The following is a 23,720-nucleotide window of genomic DNA, read 5'->3' on the forward strand; positions in this document are numbered from 1 at the left end:
ATGCAATCTCTACAAGTCAATTTAATTGCAGCCTCCATGATTTCTCATCTTTAAGGAATAATTCAAAATAGCTCTTCCAAGAACCACCTACTTAACCTTTATCTTTAATCCACATTCCTGGGGTATTTTTATGTTTGTTTTGGATTGAGAGAAATTCTGTGGAGAAGCCTCAGCAGTTATATAGTACTACCCAAACTCTTAAGAATTCCTCCTCCAGGGAGCAGCTAGGTGCAGCAGTGGATAGAGCAGTCGCCCTGGAGTCAGGAGTACCTGAGTTCAAATCCAGCCTCAGACATTTAATAATTACCTAGCTGTGTGGCCTTGGGCAAGCCACTTAGCCCCACTGCCTTGCAAAAAAAAAGCCAAAAACCTAAAAAAAAAAGAAAAAGAATTCCTCTTCCAGAAGTGGCCTTGACTGGAAGAAGACATGGAGGATGGGATAATCCATCATCTGTTGCTTGGTCCCCTTCAGGGACCTTGTGTTCAATGTATGCCCTTTTTTCCCAGAGAAGAGGGTTTCAGATATTTGATGGCAACTATCATACATCCCCCAAACACTCTCGGATTAATTGGTACATAAAGTTATTAAGTTGCCTTGTAACCTTATCAAGGTTGTTTGGGGACCATATAGCCTGCATCTCTTCTATCTCTCTTTAATATTGTGCTTAAATGTTGACTTAATGCACTGTGTATATATAAACTTTTCAAGTACTTCAAAGAGAACTCTTCCCCCCAAAGATCACCAAGCCAATCATCTGGCCATATTTTATTTACTACATATAGAAACATATACATTACATGCTACAAAAAAAAGTTTTTAAAAAAGACTTAACTGTCAAGAAAGTGTATAGTGTTATAATACAATGGCACATGTTCATATTTTGTTTCAAATTGGTTTGCTTATCATTCGATCCAAACATTAACAATGAAATGCTACTAAAGGATAATTAAAAATTATCTATTTGCATTATTAACAAGAATTTCAACAAATTAACCAGAATTAATCATGTCAAACAATGTTGAAAGAATGGGGTTTGCTGAAAGATTATATAAAACATAGCAGCCAATTTAGATTTACTTTTGCTGTGATGTAATGCACATTTGCAATTAAATAGTGTACTAATATTTTGCTTCCAGAGAGTACTTATAGAAGACATTTGATTTCTTAAGGTCCAGCAACTGCCCATACACAACCAAATTTTAATGCTCCAACAGAAGAATCCCTGCTTTTATGGTCACAGACAATCAACCATTAAAAATACTCATGATTTGGGGGAAAATGTGAGTCCCCGATTAATTTACATGTGACAAAATTATATAACCATTATAAGCCAATTTAAAAGTCAAATGCAAAGCAAAATACAAAATTCCCCATTGGGTCTGACAGTTTTCTCCACAAAGATTTCAAATACCATACTTTCAGGGAAACAGCACTGAGTTAATATGCATTTAGGTTTTAACAAACTGTGCTCATTCACTGAAACCTGATTAACCCATTAGACAAAGCAGAACAAATGAGTTAAAACTAGTAATTCAATCATTTCTCAGTATATGTGCATAGCATTGTGCTAACACATAAAGAAAAGTTGAAGATTAAAGGTCTCTCAAGTTTTACTGTAGTGTGAGGTAAAACCATTATCTTAATTACAGTCAATTCATAGATTTGCATTGGATTCTCTCACTAACCCAAAGTTTCCCCCCCAATCATCATACAGCTTGCTTTCCCTCCACCATCTTGCTACATGCAAGATCAAAAACTCATCTTTTTTCAACCTATGAAAACATGATGGAGGTAAACAATTTAAAAATTTAATAAAACATGTACAAAGTCAAATATAAATGTTTTTATGTTATCCACACCATTGTTCCCTGCAATTAAGGAGGGATAAGTAGGAATCGATTGTCCTCCACTGGCTTCAAATTATGTCCCTCTGCCAGGAACCAATCTATGAAACAGTCAGGGGAAAATACTGTATAACCACTTCCTCATTTTTTGTGTGTGTGAGAGTGTGTGTGTGTGTGTGTGTGTGTGTGTGTGTGTGTGTGTCTGTCTCACTTAAAAACATTTAGAACATCATCATCAATCAACAAGCATTTATTAAGCACCTTCATGTACCAACGCACTACATTCTTGAAGTGCTCTGGAACATTTTTGGTCATAACTGGGTACTTGGAAAAAGAAAACCACCAATCTCATGGTTAGTAAGGCTTGTAAACTACATCTGAACACAAAGAAAACAATGACAGCTGAAACTCAGCCACTTTAGAAAGTGAGCTACTTCAAGCACAGATCTGGCCCAAGGACAATGGTTCATCCATAAGTTGTTGACATGATTGGTTCAGAAGTACTAAATCCTGCTGCCCTGGATGCAGATTACACAGAAGCAGAAGACTGGACTTGGCCCCAAAACCCTTCATGAAATAGTCTCAAGTGATTGGTCCTTCCACTCCAAAGACTGTATACAGGAATTCAAGGCCCAACAGGAATACAGGCCCAACTTGGGCCCTGAATGGCCAAGTAAGTGTAACTTAAGTTCCTCACACCTAGAACCTACTTCTTGTCCCTTAGGAGGAAAGGCAGGGTTTGTCCACTGAGTCAAACACTGGCTTAAAGGTGGGTGCTAATGAGTCCAGAGTTCTGCACATTCTACTTCAAAATTGGTTCTGAAACCCACAGTCTTCTTAAGTTACACATCTGTAGGTTTAGAGGAAAAAAGAATGCCACGTGTTAACAGAATAAAGTTAATATTAAAACAATCCTAAGAAAAAATAAGAAGCATTGACTAGAAAGGAAGACATGCCTCGAGTAGTGTTCCTTAGGATCTGAAATGTCAGAGTATGTCTTACAGTGGTCACTTTCTGTAAATTATAAAGCAATTCCAATGGGCAGAGAAACCTTTTTAAAAGTTCCTAATCACACTGTGCACAATTTCTTCATGATGAAAAAAATACAGTCTATAACCATTTATGGTATGGATTGAAAATGAAAACACAAAACCACAAAGTAAATAAGGATAATAACCAGGGTGCAACACTCCTACCTGTCCATCAACTTTCCTAAGGTTGATCTATTTTGCCTGAGAGTAAGGGAGCAAGTTACTTAACTTGTACAGAGTTTGGGGGAAAAAAACCCCCAAAATTCAGCGAAGAACAGAATGTGATGTTGCTTTCTTTCCCTTACATAACAAGCAGGCAGGGTGGAATAGTATGCCTGACCAACAGCCATTACCACCTACAACCAGTGACTTTAGAAGTTGACCCAGAAGCCATCCAGTTTCGTACCCTGAATATTTTGAACCAAGGTTAGGCATGGAGTAGTTCAGTCCCAGGAGATCATGGGTAACAGAATGCTTATATATAAACTATACTGCTTTTGACATCGGTAGGAAAATTGTATAGATGGCAGTTGGAAAAAACTGAGATTGTTCCCATCTGTCAGCAAAACTGTGGAGCTACACTCAGCTGAAGTCCTCGTCAGGATTCTGTTGATCCAGTAGGCGGACATGCGTGAATGGAAAGTGCCCATGTTTGCCATTGCACTCCCCTTCCCACTGGCCACTCACATTAATCTTCGTGACCTTTACCAGCTCACCGACCTGCAGGAGGAGAACAAGGAAAGCAATTTAATACAGTTGAAGAATGAATGCTAACAAGCTCAGTACTGGTTAGGAAGACCTTCCCATGTGATTATTTTGGTGCTGACTAGACCAAAAGAGCTTAGACACTGCCTCAGACAGCCAGATGCCAAAAGCCCAGTTTCATTCACCAGGCTGATTTCTTATGGTTAATACAAAAGGGGTATGTTGAAGAGACACTAAGAGCAGGAAAAAAGAGAACAATCCTGGAAAATAAAATCAGCTCAAATTTCAGATGCCTCAAGATAAATTCATTTAAAGAACTGTGCCTTTCAACTACTATGTCAGCCTAAACTTCTACTTTGCATTCCCAGGGTCCAGTTCAATGCAAAACATGTCTAAGAAGTTCAAACAAACTATAAGGACTCTGACAGCTGTCCTACTTGGGCAAAATCTGCCAGGCTCAAAGAACCTCAAAAGGAATCAAGGGAAGTAAAGATAAATAAATTTGTACTCTTCTTTGCCTTTTTAAAAGCCTTCTAACATTCATGTGGCTTAATTCAGAAGGCTTTGAGAGAGTCTAAACATACCCATCCCTGAGCCAAGAAGACTAAATGCTGTCAAGATTAAGATCATAACAACTTATCTGTTCTGAGAACTCCCAATAGTCAATTATCAATGTCTTAAAAGAGAAAAATGGAGGTCTATAGGTATAATTTAATTTTCTAACCATGTATAACAGAGTTTAATTCAATCTAAACATTTCAATTGTGCCAAATGCTATGAATAATTCAATGCTAAAAGGTAAAAGATGTTCAATGACTTTTACTTCTGAGAAATTCAGTCAAAGCTTGCTAAATACCTACTACAGACTAGGCCCATATGAAACACAAGGTACACAATGACTAAAGAATTCCTGCTCTAAAGGAGATTTCTTTCTACCAGGGGGAAGTTGTATTTAAAAAAAGCAGTATATACAAAATAACCCAGAAAGAGACTTGGGATAGCCATTCTGGCAAAGACTGCACTTAAGTTGAGTTCTGAAGGAAGCTAGATATTCTCTAAGGAAAAGATAAGGAAGGAGTCATGCTTGGCAAAGAAAAGAGTCTTGCAGAGCAGAGGTGGGAGATCCACTGGTGGTTTTTTGAGCAAGTGACATGTTCAGACCAAAGCAGAGAAACCAACAGGAGGCTCTCTGCAATAATTCAGAAGAGATGAGAGCTTGAATTAGTGGGCACTTTGTGACTGCAGGGGTTCAGAGGTGAGATGATTGCAGAGGTAGAAACAAATGTTGGCAACTAAGGGGGCATTGGAAGGAGGAGATATTCAGTAATTAATTCCCACCTTGACTTATCAATTACCCGAATGATTAAACTGCTACATATCTGTTTATTGCTGACTTCCATAGAATAATCTAGAGAGTTGGAAGCCTGGTCGGGGTATGTGGGGGAGTGGGAAGGGAAGAGATGGGATTTGAGGGGCAAGTTTTTTATTAGCATGTATGTGTATATATACACACACACCCAGTCACTTTAAAAAAGGAATTGGTTCTATAAAAGGCACTTTAATTAGCTCAAGAATTCCAAATATTTTCCGTGTATAAAACAGATGCCACAAGAGAATGAACATGAGCTCAAAGGCAGTCTGACATCTGGGTCTCTGGGTCCCCCTTGCTCACCTAAAAATGAGGTTGAGACTAGAGGAACTCCCAATAATCGCTTATTAAAGCACTTTACTAAGGCCAAAGAGAGGTAGCAGAGAGGCCCAGTTTTGCAGAGGTTTTATCTAATGAGTAAAGATCACACGCAAAAAAATGACATCCAAACAAGATACAAAATTCAATGGGAAATATCGGAGGTAAGACACTAAAAGTAAGAAGGGCTGAGAAGGGTTTCTTACTGCAGGTGGGAGCTGAGTTAGCCTCAAGGAAACCAGAACTCAAAGAGAAGAGGGAGGGCATTCCAGGCACGGAAGAGTCAATGAAAATGTCTGGGGTCAAGAGACAAAGTATCATATGAAAAATTGGCCAGCCAGGAGGCCAGTGTTCTTTCTAATCCTAACACTGGGATTTAGGAGAGGCAAACACCTACAAAGAAAGATTGGGGGGTTACTGTGAGGGGCTGATTCCCTAGTATTTTCCAATCTGGGGTGAAAAAACAATTAAGTCCTCTTGAGAAGCCCCTGTCCACAATTTAACATCTTTTGATAAAAACAAATCTATCGATTCTGTTGTCAGCCCTTAAACCTGACAAAAAGGGATCTGAATCTAGTCTAAGTCAGTAAAATCAAAGAAGCAACTCCAGTGAGTCAAAGGAGCCAGAATCCGGACCTCAAGTCTTTCCCTAGAATTTAGTCTAATCTCTCACATAAATTTATTAAGTACCTTAGGCCCAAAGAACAGTACAAGAGCCCTGAAATGTGCTTCATGATGATATATATATATAAGCTAAGGCTTATGATTATAGGCACCGAAGAATGAGGCATAAGCTAGAAATAGAAGAGATGAGAAACAGCTCAATCTGTAGATACTGAGAAAGGAAAGAAACCCTAGAAAAGGAAGACAACTTGGGGTGCATGACTTTGAGAGTCATGCCCCAACAGCAATTGGAGTCTAGCTTCTTCCCATTTCAATTACCTCAGTCACAAGTCACCATAGTTTTTCTGATACCTTTTCACCCCTTTAGGGAACAGGTCTGCACTGCCACACCAAAAGTCTCCTAAGTCGCCCCTCCCCAAATCTGTGATGGTTTAGATATAGCTAAACCTCCCCCTCAACACTCCTGGAATGCTTTCGCACAAGCCATTGAAATTGATGCCTCGGGTCTGACAGTCACATGCTGTGTTAAGGTCAAACTACCATCAAGTACATTCCACTTTCCCTTTTTTGTTTGTCATTTATTTACAGCATTTGACAAGCATCCACTCGATGCCATATGCACAGTAACATAAAACTCCATCCGTCTCTTGACTCTGAAGGCTGACATTCTGAAGGAGGGGCAGGAGGAGCAGAATGGGACAGTGGACAAGGGGGCCAAGGAAACCAATGATAAAACACATTTCCTTCCCCTGGTAGCAGGGAGGAAGAGATGGAGAGGGGCTGTCAGACACACTCCTCTTAATGGTCAAATCTGTTTGTCTGATTTCTTTTGTTATAAGGAAAGGTTCAGTGGGTATCACAAAATGATCTATGTAAAAATCCAAAAGCATCAATAAAGCTTCTAAAGAAGAAAACTGAGATTACATCTTCATTCTGACACTTACTAACTACGACCCTACATTTGAGTTACTTCCTTTATCCACACCTGAGTTTAAGGGGCAGACTTGTACTTTATATTCCTGTGTGATGCTATAAACAGAAAGATCCCAAAACATTCAATCCACAATATTTTGGAATGCTGCAAAAACAGTTAATAAATTTAAAAACAAACCCTGGATCATGCTAATGGGTAGTTTTCTAAGTCAATATGCACCTGCAGAAATTCTTATGTATGGTTTAACAGCCCCATTTCTATTTGCCTCTGACTCCATTGCTTTTAAGACACTCTAAAAAGGAGATATGACCTATAAGTTTGGGTTAATTTATTTTTTAAATATTCTGATAATTTCATTTCACTGTTAACTGGGTTTCCTTTATAATCTCTGGTATTTTATATTATGTAGGTAGTTAAAATCTTTTGTTGAGAAGTTTTTTTTGTACTGTTCAGGCGTGAAAGGCCTTGAGTCTAAATATCTTTTGATATCTAATTTACCATTTCTACTCACTCCCTAAAGGAAATGGCCTCAGAGACTTTGGTTGAGGTTCCAGCTCTGCTACTACCTGACCCTGAACAAGTCACACCCCTTTGGGCCTCAGCAGTTTTATAACTTCTGTCCCAGGTAACAGTCCTAAAGAATGTCCTACTTTAGAAGTAAAAGAAAAGGAGACAAGAGGTTTGCTAGTAGTTGTGAGATTCTGGAGGAATTTGGGATTGAAACAAGCACTGAGATACAGAACTTCAAAGGGGGTCAGAGGGAGTGGCTCACTTAATTTACCAGGAGCCAAAAGTTCCCAAGTAGATAGCAGAAGATGTTTTCCTCAGCATCCTCCCTTCAACCAATTCCCTCCCTTCCTACCTCCCTTTCTCTCTCCCAAGACTGCTCATTAAATTCTTTGCTTGTTCCTAGTTAAGATACTCATTTAGCCTACCTAGGAACCAAAATTTAATGAGCAAAGCACTTAATAAACATTCATTTCCATATCCAGAGCCAACCACTCTCATAACTTTTCTTGTTGGGGGTTTTCCCCCAAGGGGTGTGAGAAAGAACACTTCATGCTGATAAGCTTGTAGTTCCTCAAGTGTCTTCCCTGTCCTGGCCTGTCCTTGCCACCAAGGCAGGAAAGGAGGCCTGGAGGAAGATAAGGAAGACATATGTGGTTTGGAACCCTGTGTAGCACTTCCTAATTCATTGCAGACAAAAACTACTATTTGCCTTCAAGATGTTCAATCTTAAGACACAAAAGAAATGCACTCTTCAATGAAAACTGCAACAGTAACTCATGATTTCTCTGGTATCTAAAAGCAGGTTCCAGTTAACAGAAAGGCCATTTTACATGAATATTAGGGGAAAGTCAGAAATAGCCAGAAAACTCCTGCTTTCACTGTTGAAAACTACCAAATTTGCCCAAAGAGTTGGCAGAAGAATTGTCTCCCTCCTTTGCAGTTTTCAGTCTGCAAAGTCCTCTGAACAGAAAAGTCCAAGCCTTTACTAAGAAACAAAACTAGGAACTTACTCCAGATATAGACTTAAGGGAAAAGGCTCCCCACTGTCACCTACAGGAGGTTTTGGACCAAGAAACTTTTGGACTCTAAATTGCTTCACTGTAGTTTTCCCTAGGGCTCAATATCCCCAGAGCCACTACTCATGTGGTCAAATGTAGGCTAGCCTTAAAGGTCAAAGATAACCCAGGATCTCCTCAATAAAGAAATAACCCAAAGAAAATACCAACACCAGTGTTGATATCCTGAGGAGAGAAATTGAGTTGCCTTGGGCAAATCACCTCTTTGGGCCTGATCTTCACCGTTAAATGAGATGATCTCTAAGCTCCCTTTCCACTCTAACACCTTTGAGACTGAAATGAAAATGTTATCTGTTATTAATTGCTCTTCTACCACCTATCTGCCACCTATAACTCCAGCTAACTGCTTCTCTACTTTCTGTCCCTAACAGGAGAAGGATCACCCATTTTAACACCCATGTTTCCATGATCCAGCCTTACTACAAAGTTCCAAAGTATTTAGGGAAAAAAGTGCACAAATAAAATAATACAACAAAAAACAAACCAGCACATTATAATGATCACTTTTTAGAACACCATATTTCGGAAATATAAATCTGGCTTAAGAAAAGCAAAAACTAGGGGCGGCTAGGTAGTGCAGTGCATAAAGCACCGGCCCAGGAGTCAGGAGTACCTGGGTTCAAATCTGATCTTAAACACTTAATAATAATTACCTAGCTGTGTGGCCTTGGGCAAGCCACTTAACCCCATTTGCCTTGCAAAAACCTAAAAAAAAAAGAAAAGAAAAAAAAGAAAAAACTAGAAAAATCTAAAGGATATGCAAAATTTACCGTCTATCTTCTTGAAAACATACCTTCTTTGCCCTTTACTAAAAAGAAATCGATAGTAGTGTAGGCTATTTGTATTCACACCTACCCAAAAGGTAAAATGACCAAAAAGGAAAACAGAAGGGCTTTGGGGAAATAAAAACATTAATTATGCAGATGGATTGTTGGCCAGGCTGTGAATTGATTAAGCCATTATGGAAAGCAATTTAAAATTATTTTCATAAAGTCATTCAACTGTGCCTATAAGCCAATCTTAAAGAGATCAAAAGAATAGGATTCACATGTACAAAAATATTTATAGTCACTCTGTGGTAGCAAAAAAACTGGAAACTAAAAGGGATCGTCCATGAACTGGAAGATGGCTAAACAAATTATGGTCTATGAATATAATGGATTACTGTTATCTTAAGAAATAATAAAATGGGCAGTTTCAGAAACATCAGCGAAGATCTCTGTGATATGATATAAAGTAGCTTGAGTAAAACCAGGAGAACAATTTATACAGTAACAACAAGAATATAATGAAACCAGCTTTGAAAGACTTAAATCTCTGTTCCATTACTGACAAACCTCATTTTAGAATAGTGGAGATGAAGGGGCAGCTAGGTGGCAGTGGATAAAGCACCGGCCTTGGAGTCAGGAGTACCTGGGTTCACATCTGACCTCAAACATTTAATAATTACCCTAGCTGTGTGGCCTTGGGCAAGCCACTTAACCCCATCTGCCTTGCAAAAAAAAAAAAAAAAATAGTGGAGATGAAGCACAATGCTTCCCACACCTCCTGAAAGAGAGAGACTCAGGGTATAAAATAAGACCTACAGTTTGGGGCACGGATGATGAAGAAATCTGCTTTGCTTGGCTAAGCATATTTGTTATGAGCAATTTTTTTCTGTTGTCTAAATAGAGAAAAGGGAAGAAACGAAAAAAAATTTTTAAAAAGAAAAGATCTATTTGTCGGTTCTTACCGACCTACTTCTAAAGGAAAGAATAAAAGCATCACCCCAAATCTGCAAGGACAGGACATGGGTTAGACAACGTTGTCTTCACCTAAGCAGCTAAGACAATGCCTACTTCTCTCTTGGGGAAGAAAAGAAAGAAAACATCACACAATCACTCACACATTTTTCATCCTAATTTTCTAACTCAAACAGTCTAGCTTAAAGGTCTCCCCTAGGGGCGGCTAGGTGGTATAATGGATAAAGCCCCGGCCCTGGAGTCAGGAGTACCTGAGTTCAAATCTGTCCTCAGACACTTAATAATGACCTAGCTGTGTGGCCTTGGGCAAGCCACTTAACCCCATTGCCTTGCTAAAACCTAAAAAAAAAAAATAAAAATAAAAAAAAATGTCTCCCCAAATTTCAGATAAGGAAACTAAGACTAAATGACTTGATTAAAACCCAAAGAATTTAAACCTAAAGACCAGCTAGTGTCCTTTACACTCTATAGGCTCAAATTGCTCACCTGGAGCAGTTTCCAAGAGACAGCAAGGTAAAGCTGCCCATGCATTGACCCGTCCTCAGTTCAGGCACATACATCAACATCCATTCCAGAGAGAGATAACTCGTGGCTGCCCTATAAAGGCTGTCTCTGAAGAACCAGGGACTTGCAGTTTTCACTGAGACTACACAGAAATTCACCACTCAAAGAGAACTGCCTTTCATCTATCTGTCTACGCCACTAATTTTTTACAAGGCACATACATGTGAACCAAAAGATCTACAAAAATATGGACCTCCAAGATTAATAGCACATTCTCCTAGTTCATAATACACAGTGGGACTGACCTCTTTTCACTGGGGTCTGTACATAAGCCTATCTAATAAGACAGGTTACAATTCATCAGCAAAATACACCTTTAAAGCCTGGGATATGAAAGGCCCTAAGTGAAAGGCTGTGGATAAAACACAAAAAAATGGAACAAATCTCTTCATTTTACAGATGAAAAAAAACTATGAATCAAAAGGGTTCTTAGTGTAGGTTTAATAATAAGATTGACAGAAAGAATCCTTATCCTTTAAACAGACAGAAACTCTGGGACAAAGCATATTTAAAACAAGGGATCAATTCTTCAGTAAGATCCGCCAATGAACTGCTCCCATCTCCCATTGATCCAGATGAATGAGTCCTAGCTGTTGATGGTGCAGTGCCCTCTTCCCCTAAGAATACCTCTCTTCTGTCCAGCACTTTCCTCACTCTTATGTCAATTCCTTTCTATTCTTTATTTACTGTGTACACACACACACACACACACACACACACACACGTCTACCCTGAATTTAAGCTCTTTGAGAGCAGGGATGGCTTCACTCACTTATTTTAATCTGTTTCAGGGTGGTAAAAACCATAATTGGCTGTACAATTAAAAAAGGGAGTTCTGGATTGATATCAGTTCTTGCCTTTGGAAAACAAAAGGCTACCAGCACCTCAGCCCTGTGCTTAGCACAAACAGCGGGAGCTTAATAAATGCTTCTTGACTGACAGCCCCCATACTTGTGTGGAGACCTGAGCCAAGATGCTTATGTCCCACAAGCCCCATTTCTACAGCAAAGTCTTCTGATTAGTAAACTTTTACAATACCAGTGACTAAAAGCCAAGTGCCTGGAGTGGCCCCTACCAGGATGCCCTGGTACAGAGCAAAGGGAGCTTGCTGGGAAGCCAGGACCAGAGTATATCAATGAGGTCCTCAAGAGTGAGATATGCTGGGGCGGCTAGGTGGCACAGCGGATAAAGCATCGGCCCTGGAGTCAGGAGGACCTGAGTTCAAATCTAGCCTCAGACACTTATAATTACCTAGCTGTGTGGCCTTGGGCAAACCACTTAACCCCATTGCCTTGCAAAAACTAAAAAAAAAAAAAGTGAGATAGGTTACCAATATATACAAGAGAAAGGATAATATCTGCAAATCACAGAAGAAGATGTCACCATTACAGCTACTTTGGTCTCATTTGAGGAACTGAGCAAAAAAGAATGAAAAGCTTCCTCTATAATGTTTTTTAGGATCATTTCTAGGGTTTGTCAAGACAACTATATCTGTAGTTGTAGGGAAGGATAGTTAGAAATGTAGGTTTTAGCATAGGGTGACCTTCATCCTATACACACACACACACACAACCAAAAACTGGATAACCATGTTCTAACGAGAAGCCATAATATCTGAAATATCTTGAAAATGAAGAACTACAAGATTTTTTAAAGTTCTCTTCCAAATCTAACCTTCCCTCAAGGCTCAACTCCAGTGATACCTTCTCCATTTGGCTTTCAACGATTCCCCCTTCTATCCTTAGCCTCCCTCAGTTGTTAAGGCTACCCACTTTCTCAAATTACCTTGTATTTGATGATCTGGATATGTGCTCTGCAGAAGAGAATGTCTCATTTTTGACTTTGTATAGTTAGTACCTACTGTGTTACCAAACACACAAACATTGTTGAAAGGAAGACAAGTTCCTATATGCCAGATAAATAACATTGCAACAATGAGCCATTTGTTTTAATCACTGAATTTAGCCTCGTATTTAAAGAAACCTCACCAGAATTATCATAATTTGTGATGATGCTCTCACTCAATCAAATGCATGTAGCTCAAGACCAATACCCAAACAAAAACAAAATCATGAACTCTCTTTATACTTTTATCCTCAAACTAAATATTAATTAACATTCACCTTAATTCTGGTTAACAACAAGAAAAAGTGTTTACATCACCATAAATGTTCTAATCTCACAAGATTTGTATTTCACAATAGCAAAACTGTTTTTAAGTGCTGTATGAGTCAAAACAATTATCTTTACAACTAAAAGGATACAGAAATAAAAAGTAATGATTTATCTACCTACTTCCTGGCCGGAAGCCAGTCTCTATGATTATTATCGTCTTCACTGTTTTACACATTCGGCCTAGTTCTAACAAGTCCTACATCAAGTATCCTGTCTACAGGACAAGGTTGAATTCTAAAGCCTATGAAACCTGCCCCCAAGGAGCTTACTCCAGAAATTGTGAGCTTTTCTTTCCTTTTCAGAACTTCTGACATTTCTCTATTATCATGCTGGAAGAATGATCTCTAGTTCATGTTTGGGTCTTAATGAAGAGATTAAATTCAAACCAGTGATGATATTCTACAATTAGGAAAAAAAGCTCATGAATGGAAAGCAGTATTTTGTTTTCCAAAGGCAAGAACTGATATCAATCCAGAACTCCCTTTTTTAATTGTACAGCCAATTATGGTTTTTACCACCCTGAAACAGATTAAAATAAACTGAATCAGAAAATTTTTTCACTTTTCAGGACAAAGCTACATAAGAATCATTATCTACAATAAGATAACATTATCTTCCATGAATATTCAAATGTACACTAGTGGGTTGGAACAACAAATGAAAATCAACAATCTGCTTTCAGCAACAGTGTTTGGTTCAAAAGTACCCCAGTCCTATCCTACAGACTATTCAAGCACAATGGCCTCCATCTTCAAATTAAAGGCAACTGAAGATACTCCAAATTAAACTGGAACATTTCCATCATCAAAAGCACCAGCTCCCCCAACCCCGCCCCCATTTATTTTTCAGTCAGTTATAAGCAAATCCAAGTTTTCATGAGTGGAGACAGAAACGTAGGTATCTTCTGCAAAAAATGTGGCATCAACAAACTATGTTGGCCTTGCTCTGTACTGCCCCCCCCCAAGAATGTACAAGGTCACAAAAGATGAAGAAAAGCATCAACACAATGCCCTTATTGGTCAGAGGAATATGTACTACTAAGGATTAACACATTACAGGAGGGAATTTGCTTTCCTGAAGAAATTTGCAAACACCTGAGAAATATAGAAACAAGTAAAATTAAATAAGGTTGCAGCTCAAAATTCTTTGAAATCAAAACATATCCTTCTTTTTCTAGAAATAGGCACCACATGGTGTTCATCAATCACCTTACCTGTTGGACAGGCTTTATTGTTTCCTCCTGACATTCTTATCTGGCTGCTTGGCTAATACAACCAAATTTGGAAAAAAAACAACCCCTATGATGTTAAGACTATTGTATTTGGGAAAAATGTGACATTTAATATTTTGACAATGCAGTCTGCCTATTACATTCAAATTTATGAATAAACCCAAACCTTTTAAAAATGACAGAGAGAAAACAAGGAAGAGATTAGAATGTAAAAGAGAAAATTCTTAGGTTATTTCTTGTAAAGAGGGTTATTATGAAATTAGCCCAAGTATACTTAGTAGAAGAAATCAATCAGAATGAAGAACAATCAGTAGCCATGCTTCAAGTAGTTATATGGTTATTCATTCTAGGTTAGGTTTTCTATGAAGAAGTATTCATCTCCAACATCAAACTCCTAAATCATTAGTTATCGGTTTGACATCTACAGTAACATCACAATGCTGGTGCTCTCGCACTGCACGTCTACAAAGCTGTAATATGTCTGAAAGGGAGATCCCTGGAGCAGATCTCTTCTTTCTACGTTTTGCCCATTATGTACCTCCAAAGCCAAGGCTGTCTTGTCGTAGGCATTAGGGACTCGCTTCTGGATAACCCTGGCATAAATGGGCCCATTCTGGAGGTTAGGGAGCGGAGTGTTGACGCTGGGTTGGGCATAGGGCCCTGGCTCCGGCCCACCCAGTGGCTGTGGGTGGGAATTATCCTGGTTACCTCCAATCAAAGCTGATACTGAGGCGGAAGCAGGTCTAAACTTCTCGACGTAAGGGACTGGTATCATTCCCCTCTTGCCTTCGCTGTCCTCTGCATTCCACCACTGCTCTTCAGGCTTATCCCGGATTCTCAAGATGTCTCCTTTCTTAAACGGAAGGTCTTCTTCATCATTCCCATTAAAGTCAAAGAGAGCTCGCACATATTCCGCTTCCTCTGGCCTGAGAATTACTCCGCTATGTTGCCTGGATCTGGGAACGGGTTCTATCAAAGTTGTAGTGTCCAAATAGTGTATTTTGTAGAATTCCAGTAAAGCAGGCAATGAATCAAACTCTTGATCTCCTATTCGGAGCCTGGAGGGATTCAGCCCTGAAAGAAATACACCAGGATATTATTTAAAAGAACACAATGCATTGAAAAAAAACTTTTCAAATTTACAATACAAATGTATTATAAACTATTGTAACTTAGTAAAAAACTGACTGAATATACGACCATGTGTGATGAGTTAAATGTTCACAAAGTGGTTTATGTTAACTTTAATTGTTAGAATTTTTTAACCAGGTGCTCAGAGACAATCTCAATACAGAACATGTTTCACAGAAGCTATATCTTTTGATATTTGTATATAATATTATCTGTGAAAACTCAAGACTCTCAGCACCTGAAAAAATAAATTTAAATATCCCTGCTGCAATCACCTAAGGAAGGTCATTATGGAAAAGCAATTCCCGAGATTCCACAGCTCAATGTGGTAATCAGATTGACAGCAAAGGACTTCAGTATGGCAGGACCAGTGAAAGCTACAGTTAGCTTACAACTAAAATAAGGGACTAAAGAACCTTAGAGCTTATGAATTTTCATAAAACATGACTTTAGTCTCTTTGGAGAGAATGGATTTTAGAACATAATCCCTTTTCTGCCCTAAGGTTCTAAAACTCAAGGACAAAGATCAGACAACCAAATAAACAAAAAATAAAAGTTACCACTGAAAGAGAACTATAAGCTTTTCAAAAGTACAAAAGACAGAACAAATGCCCGGTTTTTATCTTGTTTAGATATATAGTATTTGCCATTATCTTCTAATTGAGGTAGATTGCATAGTGGTTAGTTGAAAGACTGGGCTTGGAATAAGACACACTAGGTTCAAGTTCTGTTTAGGACAGACTAGGTGCATTTTCATCTTCAAAAGCCCCCAGGGTGGAAGTTCCCACCCCCCAGTCTAATAATTTTCAATCAGCCACATGCAAATCCAAATCATCTCATAAGAGAAGATTGCAACATGGGTCTCTTTCTTTTTGTACCCAGAGGAAAGTTATTTCATGCGTCAGAGGTCCCAAGTTATCTCTCTAAAACTGAGCTATCAATCAGCATTACCTACTGATTCTATGTCCCAAGCACTGTACTACTAAGTGGGCATACAAAAGGAAGCAAGACTGTCCTCAGCTTGCAGGACAAGGTCCTGAACTAAGTGCTTTCCAATGATTTTCTCATCTGATCTTCACTGGAGACAGCCGCTATGAGGATCTCCATTTTACATATGAGGAAATGGAGGCAAACAAGGGCTGAGTGACTGATCCAAGGTCACACACATCTAGTAAGCATCAGAGATCAGAACTGAAACCAGGTGTTCCAGAATCCAGACTCTACCCACTGAGTCCCTTAGTTGTCCTCTAAGTTATATACTTGGGGGCGAGGGGAGGACGATGGTTTCAATGCTAAGAAGGAAGGAAAAATGTTCCTTGAATGCCTCATCACAATGTGGACCTGGCCTTGGATTCTTGCCGGCAGGGAACAGAAGTGGGAAGGTCAGACAAACTGGAAAGACTTAATAAATATAAGTCCAGAGCCAGACTAATAGCTTTCATGTCCACTATCTGAGACTCAGACTAACTATACTTGGGGAGGTTTATAATTAGGATGGTCAACATGATGAATTTTCCAATCATATCTTTCTAAGTCATGAAGATATTCTACATTGTTAAGAGTTATTTTACAGATCCTGAAAACCCTGAATGACTATATACCCTAAGTGTAGAAAGCATAACAAGAATCCGGAGATATGGTTTTAAAACAAAATTCACTTCATTATTAGGGAGAGGTGAAAAGACAAAACTGAAAGGCCTCATGGATTTATAGGCCTACAATTCAGAATGAGTCCTTCTCCTTTCACCCCAGCTGAATAATGGGAGCACAAAGCTCTAATTTAAAGGACAGTACAGTTCTCATGGGTAAACACACATTCCTTGCAAAGTATAAAGTCTATCTGTGGAATTCTGGGTTGGAAGCTAAAACAAGTTACCAGGAAAGGAGAGAGAGACCTGATCCAAACCCAGGACTGCTGGGTACCAGCCCCAATCCAGACCCATGAAGTGGATGCCCAAGCCTAGGACCACAACAAGCAAGAGGTGACCTCCCACCCCCAATTTCCCAGGACAGAATTTGAGATGATTTGGGCATTAAGTAGAACCTAAGTCTGAAAACTGGAGAGGCTGTCAGAGATTATTACTAATTCTAAGGTTCTAAGCACAAGAAAGAACAAGGCCTTTCCCCCTTCATCCCATGCTGTTATAGCTTTCCTCCAAGACACAGAGTTAATAGAAATAACAGAGAGCTATGCTTAATATTCCCCTGTCTGGGTCAGAGGCAAAATCATCAGAAGACAGGTACTGCCTCAGATAAGCAGAGGTGAATGAATGGTTCTCTCACTCCCTCAAGTCCTCAATCAACTACCTACATACCAGATTTCCTTTTGCTTCGGGGAGAGAGGGTCTGAGTACAACTGCAAGTATCCCAGAAAGAGGTAGGTCACCAGAGTGTCCTACTTAATCACAGAATCCTATTTTGCCACTGACTTCTACTATGAAATTAAAGAAATTTATGGGGTTTTTTAAATGAATAAAATCGCGTGCAGTATGAAAACTTGAGACCGTGTTACTGTTTCCAAGTATCAGCATGATGCTCCTTCTGTTTGGAGTATGAGATAACTATAACCCCTGATTTTCCTAAGGATTCTGATAAAGACTAAGGTAAGATGTTAGAGGCAGGCAGTGGGGAAAGATAAGATTCTTTGGACCTAGACTGGCTCTTATGGTTCCTGAGGACATAAAGCTAGCCCTTTTTTCTAACCACCATATATTTTGTCTTTTGGCCCCAATATAACTCAGTTTCTAGGTTTCTTTTGTCAACAGAGAACATCATCAGACACAGAAACAAATGTTAAGGGGACACAGGCCTTCAAGTAGAATTGCAAAAACACTACAGAAATGTAGATGTAAAGGATCTTGTTCTCAATTCTTTCATTAGCTCTGAACTGCAGTTCTACTACTCAAGAATAGTTTTTGGGAGAGAGAGTGTGGAGAACTTCAGAGGTAGAAATTCCTTCCATGACTCCTAACAAGTTCTAAGGGAGATGCCTGAGGCACTTTAGAAGTTAAAGGACTTGAGTTCAAATCCGGCCTCAGACACTTAATAATGATCTTAGCTATGTGAACTTGCCTTGCAAAAAAAAAAAGTCAAAGGGCTTGCCCAGTCTTTCAAGTCAGGGACAGAACCCTGAATTCCAGGGTTGGGTCTTTTTCCATACTCCAAATAGGATAAGAGAGACACAATGGATAGTAATAAGTCATAAATAAACCTGTTATCCTATATTGACTCATTTTCAATCTCCCTTCTCTTCCTAGGAGCCTCAGGACCAGCAAAACCACTTCCTCTCATCAAACCAAAACAAGCAGAAAGCAGAGAAGTCTGGTTGACCAAAATAACCGTGTGTGTGTATGTGTTTGTGTGTGTGTAAAAGACATGTTAGCATGAGGCACCTTGGCACTCTTCAAGAACCTAATTTTAACCCTATCACTTGAGCTTAGTAGCAAATGTTTTGAGAAAAAAAACTTTTGCTAGATTCTGAAGAGGTTGTGGGAAAGCAATGCATCTCACTCTCTGCAAGTTTGCTTTCTATTACATGGGGCAAGTCTCTTTCAAGTCCATCAGGACTCCACCTAAATATCTGGGTCTTCAGGTTACAGTCTGACAGCCCCGGGCCTGGATGTTTTTTGTTAAACTAAGGAGTAGCCCATGAAGTGAATGCTGGCCCTGTCTTTATCTCCCAGAACATTCTCTTTTCCCTCTTCTCCCTTCCCTCTTCTCTTCAATTCCCCTTTCTCCCATTTTTCTTGCCTATGCCTTCAGCTTGCCAATAGTAGTCACAGACAGGGGAGAGGAGGCCCATTCTGATGTGTATGCAATTTGAGTTTCTAAAATGTTATCTTCCTAAAACAGTAGGCCTATCCTACCAACACTTGACACCTACCACTGAAGTCCCTTTAGAAACCTTTCAATTATCCCATAGGAGAGTTTGTACAGAATGATCCAAGAACACTTTCTAAGCCAAAGAGATTGCAAACACACATAAAGAATAAGAAATGAGACCTAGGTTGCCAGATGGCCAGAGGCAGGGATGCCTGAGAACAAAACAAGAGGCCCACAGAGGTTGAAAGGTACAAGGGAAGGACTTTTGCCTTAACAATGCCAAGAAAATGCTGCACCTTGTGAAAGGCACCATCCTAATGAATGGGCTACATGAAAATGAGGAAGACTTGCTTCCTGCTCCCAGAGTTCACAATCAAACAGTGTAAAATTCCTTTTGTCTATCATACTAGCAACTACTGCCCTAGACACTACTCTTGCTTTCTTAAAATGTGATGCACAATTCATCTTTTCCACATAACCTAAATGGAGAGGCACCGTGCTACATCAAAGAAATGGAAACAATGTGGGTGCCTATCATTTGAGGAATGACTTAACTGTGGTATAGGAATGCAATGGAACGTTTCTCCACTTCAAGCAGCAATGAATAGGACGAATTTAGAGAACTTGGGAGACCAGTATGAACTTACGCAGGAGAATAATTTACAGGATGATCATAATGTAAAACACCTTTCAAAAGCTTCAAAAATCCTGATTTAATACAGTAAGCAATCAAAACTGACGAAGCATACCTCCCACCTCTCTTGGTGAACTACAGGTCCAGAATGAGACAAATATCTAACACATGGTCAATATGTGGGTAGATTTTGCTTAATTATATTTAACACTTGAGAAAAGTTTCAGTTTGGGAATGGGACTGAGTCGACGTGAGATTCTTCCATTCCCCCCCTCCCAAAAAATGAAGAGCATCCACAAAATATTTAAAACAAAAAAAACTTGTTAGTTCAGAAGGATATACAAATAGTAATTTGGTCGCTACCTTTTAAAATGTAGGATATACTTATAAAAATCTACACAATAGTTCAGTTTTATATACAATTCCATTTTTCCTCCTCTCCCTTGTATATGGGAAGGTCTGTATTTGCTGTTAAGGTGATGAATATTCACCTATTTCAATTCTTCCTAGATTTACAGTCTGCCCTTGACACTCTGTAAATGTATACTCAGGCTACCCAACTAAAGCACAGTCTTCTCAAGGATGGAGATGGCAGCCTTCATTTCCCACCCTAGAAATCTGAAACATAACAAGTACTCCATATTTACATTCACATTAAGTTGAAGGTGAAAAGGTAAATGCACACAGAATACCCAGGGGCTGGAAACTGCTTGGGGATGGGAGGAGCGTAGAACTAAATCATCTCTAAAGTACCTTTCAGCTTTAAATCTTGTAATTCATTCTGTATCAGGGTTGCTCAACTGGAAAGCCCAGTCTCAAAAAGTGGAGCCTGGGGGCGGCTAGGTGTCCAAGTGAATGGAGCAGGGGGCAGCTAGGTGGCAGTGGATAAAGCACCGGTTTTGGAGTCAGGAGTACCTGAGTTCAAATCCGGTCTCAGACACTTAATAATTACCTAGCCCTGTGGCCTTGGGCAAGCCACTTAACCCCACTGCCTTGCAAAAAAAAAAATCTAAAAAAAAAAAAGTAGAGCCTGAAGAATTGTATTGCTAGCCCTAGCTTTCCTACCATGACCTAGCAAGTAATCTTTAATATCACCCTAAGAAAAGTTCTGCAACTAAAACCTTGTGGAGCCTAACTCTACTTACTTAAGTTCATCTAAACTGCTGCTGCTGCCTACATTTCTATTTACAGAAAAGCAATCCAATCATTTACATAAACCTTTCTAACTGAATTCTTACCCAATCTGCCAAAGATTTTTAGAAGCTCTCAATTTCCTTCCCCACCCCACCTTCCTGCCCTAAACAAAGGATGGCAGGGGCCTGGGGACAGCTTTTCTTCACAGTCCTCCAACAGCAGGGGCAAAGGCACCAAACCATTCACATTCCCAGGTGCTCTTTCCTCCGTTGCAATGTTCTTTGGAGCACTCCTGGGATCCTGAAATGGCCAAGAGTTTCTAGATTCCTCAACAAAATTCAATTCAACTTCCTATATGACTTCAAAAGAATAGTAAAGCCAGAGCAGAAATATACAATAGTTGAATCAAATGTACTAAGTGGAAAACAGAGAATATAGTAGAAAGCAACCCAGCTGCTGATTTTCACTCTACAAAATGTGCCTTCATAGTCACACAACAGCAAGAACCCTAAGATCCTTGGTTGAGCCAGGGACTTGGTTGAGTTGGATTTTTATGTTTTGAAAGGGAGGGGCCCTCTCTCAGGACATATACTGATACTGAGATTTGAAACCCCAGTGTGGAGAGAACGGATCTATATCCAAAGAGCTTTATCTCTACATTTGTCCACCAAGTCAAAAAGCACAAAGAAAAACTCAAATTTTGTCCATTTTACTATGTAAGGGACAGCCCAAGATACCCTTTACAAACTGCCTCAAGCTTAGGGTAAAAAACTGAATGTGGATAAACATTAGACATGTGGTATAATACTGCCTTTAATACTGAATCACAGGGGTGGCTAGGGGGCAAAGTGGATAGAGCACTGGCCCTGGAATCAGGAGAAATCAGCCTCAGACTCTTAATAATAATGACCTAGCTGTGTGGCCTTGGGCAAGCCATTTAACCCCATTTGCCTTGAAAAAAAAAACTAAACTAAAAAATACTGAATCACTAAGACATTGATCACTCTGGAAAAGGTGAAATATTCTATGAATGGAATTCATTGGGAAAAAAAAACCTCAAAATAAAAATTTAAAGGGAGAAATTTTAAAACTAAAAAAACTGCTTCCTCCTTGAAATTACTGATTCCTTCTAATCCCAGTTGTTCTGTAATAATAGGGCAGTATTCATCAGTTCTCCCGACTTAAGATTTTTAAAAAGGTCCAAATCAAAGAGACTGGCCTCGAGACACATAGCTGATAGAAAGGAAAGGTCATCTTTGTCCCTTGACACTAACAGCAACATCAATCAATGGAAGATAGAGCGGGATTTTTTTAACTCTCAACTACGACCACAAAGGGAAGGACTGGACGCTTAACAGCCCAGAAAGTCCGGCTGTGTCCGGAGCCCAAAGGCCTCGGTTCTACACAGGCGGCTTTTAGGTTAAGAGATGCAGTGCGGTGTAGCTGGGGGATTCGGGCCTTTGGAGTCCGAAAAGGTGGGTTCCAGCCTCAAGTCTGTCACACCTGTGTGGCCTGGGCCCAGTCACTCAACCACGTTAAGCCTCGGTTTTCCTCATTTGCAAAAACCTCCAGGACCCCATCAGGGAGAGATGGAAGACCACTCACATCGGGGAGGGGGGGGCGTCTCTGAAAACACACATTCCACCCTTTTTTTTTTAGATCCAACATCCACCGCTCAAGTGTGTTCCCGGAATCCCTAGCTCCACCTTGGCAAAAGCAACCCAGCGCCGTGACCTTGGCCGGGGAGGCTCTCCCCTGGCCCCAGTCCCAGGCCCCCGAGGTGGAGTCTGGGAGGGGGCGAGGGCAGCGCCGGAAGGAGATGGGGACTGGCAGTCCCGGGGGGCGTCTGGGGGAGGTGGCGCGAGCCGAGCAGTGCCATGGCAACGGGTCCTCCGCGGCCAGGCGCCCCGCCGCCCCGCCCGCCCGCCCGTCCCCGCGCCGCCGCCTCACCGGGCCCGGGCTGCGCGGCAGCCGGCGGCAGGGGCAGCGGCGGGGCGGCGGCGGCGGGCCGCGGGCCGCTGCTGTTGATGATGTAGTGCGAGACGCGCGAGTTCTCCGAGACGCTGAGCACATAGTCCCCGGGGCTGGTGCTCGAGTCCCGCACCAGGAAGACCCCGTGCCGCTGGCCCTGCAGCAGCGCCACCGCGTCCTGCCGGCTCAGCCGCCCCCAGTACCAGCTGCTCCGCTCCTCCGAGTCGAAGTTGCCCGCCATGGCCGCCGCCGCCCCGACACGCTGGGCCTGGGCCCGGGCCCGGCCCGCCGAGGACGCCGCCGCCGCCGCCCCGCCGCCCGCGCGCGCGCCCCTCCACGCCCGCGCGCCGGCCGGCCGGCCTGCCCGCCCCGACCGACGACCGACCGACCGCCCGCCGCCCCGCGGACCGGCTGCGGCCTCCGCTCCTCAGGGGCGCCCGAAATGGCGGCGGCGGCGGCGGGCCTTCCCCACCGGAAGTGACGCGCCCCGCCAGGGGCGGGGGAGGGGCGGGGGCGGCGGCGGGCGGCCGCCATCGGGAGAAGGGCAAGCGCGAGCATGCGCGCTGGCCCTCAGGCCCGCCGGCCCCGGGCCCCGCCCCGGGCTCTCGGGTGACGCCGCCTGGCCCGGGCCGGGACTGCAGCCGGCTCCGGGGCGGGGCCGAGGAGGCGGGCAGGGGGCGGGGCTTGCCTCGGGGCGGCCCTGTCACTCTTCACCCATTTCCGCCTGAGAGCCCCGAAGGGAATGGAAACTTTGGCGGGCCTGGGGCCTTCCTCCTCGGGGGGTCCCGCTCCTCCTTCCCTCCGCCCGCTCCATGGAGAGCAAAGCGCCCACGCGGCGTCACGGGGAGGGGGCGGGGCCGTGGGGCCCGCGACCCGGCTCCTTCCACGGGAGGATCCCTGGGTC

The 23,720-nt window shown here is 41.5% G+C and overlaps 1 protein-coding gene across 2 annotated transcripts; it reads right to left on the bottom strand.

Moving 5' to 3' along the window:
• Positions 1-751: 751 nt before the first annotated feature.
• CRK (CRK proto-oncogene, adaptor protein) lies at positions 752-23,101 on the bottom strand. Of its 2 annotated transcripts, none has more exons than XM_074189168.1 (3): positions 22,796-23,072; positions 14,663-15,198; positions 752-3,596 (listed from the first exon to the last, which is right to left on the bottom strand). In XM_074189168.1, the coding sequence occupies exons 1-3, from the start codon at positions 23,055-23,057 to the stop codon at positions 3,459-3,461; spliced, it is 936 nt and encodes a 311-aa protein (XP_074045269.1). In that variant the 5' UTR covers positions 23,058-23,072; the 3' UTR covers positions 752-3,458. The 2 variants fall into 2 exon arrangements, with proteins under 2 accessions (XP_074045269.1, XP_074045270.1); XM_074189169.1 differs by having other exon boundaries at positions 3,504-3,596; positions 14,833-15,198; positions 22,796-23,101.
• Between the last annotated feature and the right edge of the window lie 619 nt (positions 23,102-23,720).

This window comes from Macrotis lagotis, chromosome 5, assembly GCF_037893015.1.
Source record: "Macrotis lagotis isolate mMagLag1 chromosome 5, bilby.v1.9.chrom.fasta, whole genome shotgun sequence".
Classification (NCBI taxonomy): Eukaryota; Metazoa; Chordata; class Mammalia; order Peramelemorphia; family Peramelidae; genus Macrotis; species Macrotis lagotis.

Excerpts from the sequence above, each read along its gene's own strand:
- CRK (XM_074189168.1), bottom strand. The coding sequence starts at position 23,057 with ATGGCGGGCAACTTCGACTCGGAGGAGCGGAGCAGCTGGTACTGGGGG. Across the intron at positions 15,199-22,795 it reads TGCCGCGCAGCCCGGGCCCG|GGCTGAATCCCTCCAGGCTC; the intron begins GTGAGGCGGCGG and ends TATTTCTTTCAG. Across the intron at positions 3,597-14,662 it reads AGACAGCCTTGGCTTTGGAG|GTCGGTGAGCTGGTAAAGGT; the intron begins GTACATAATGGG and ends CTCCTCCTGCAG.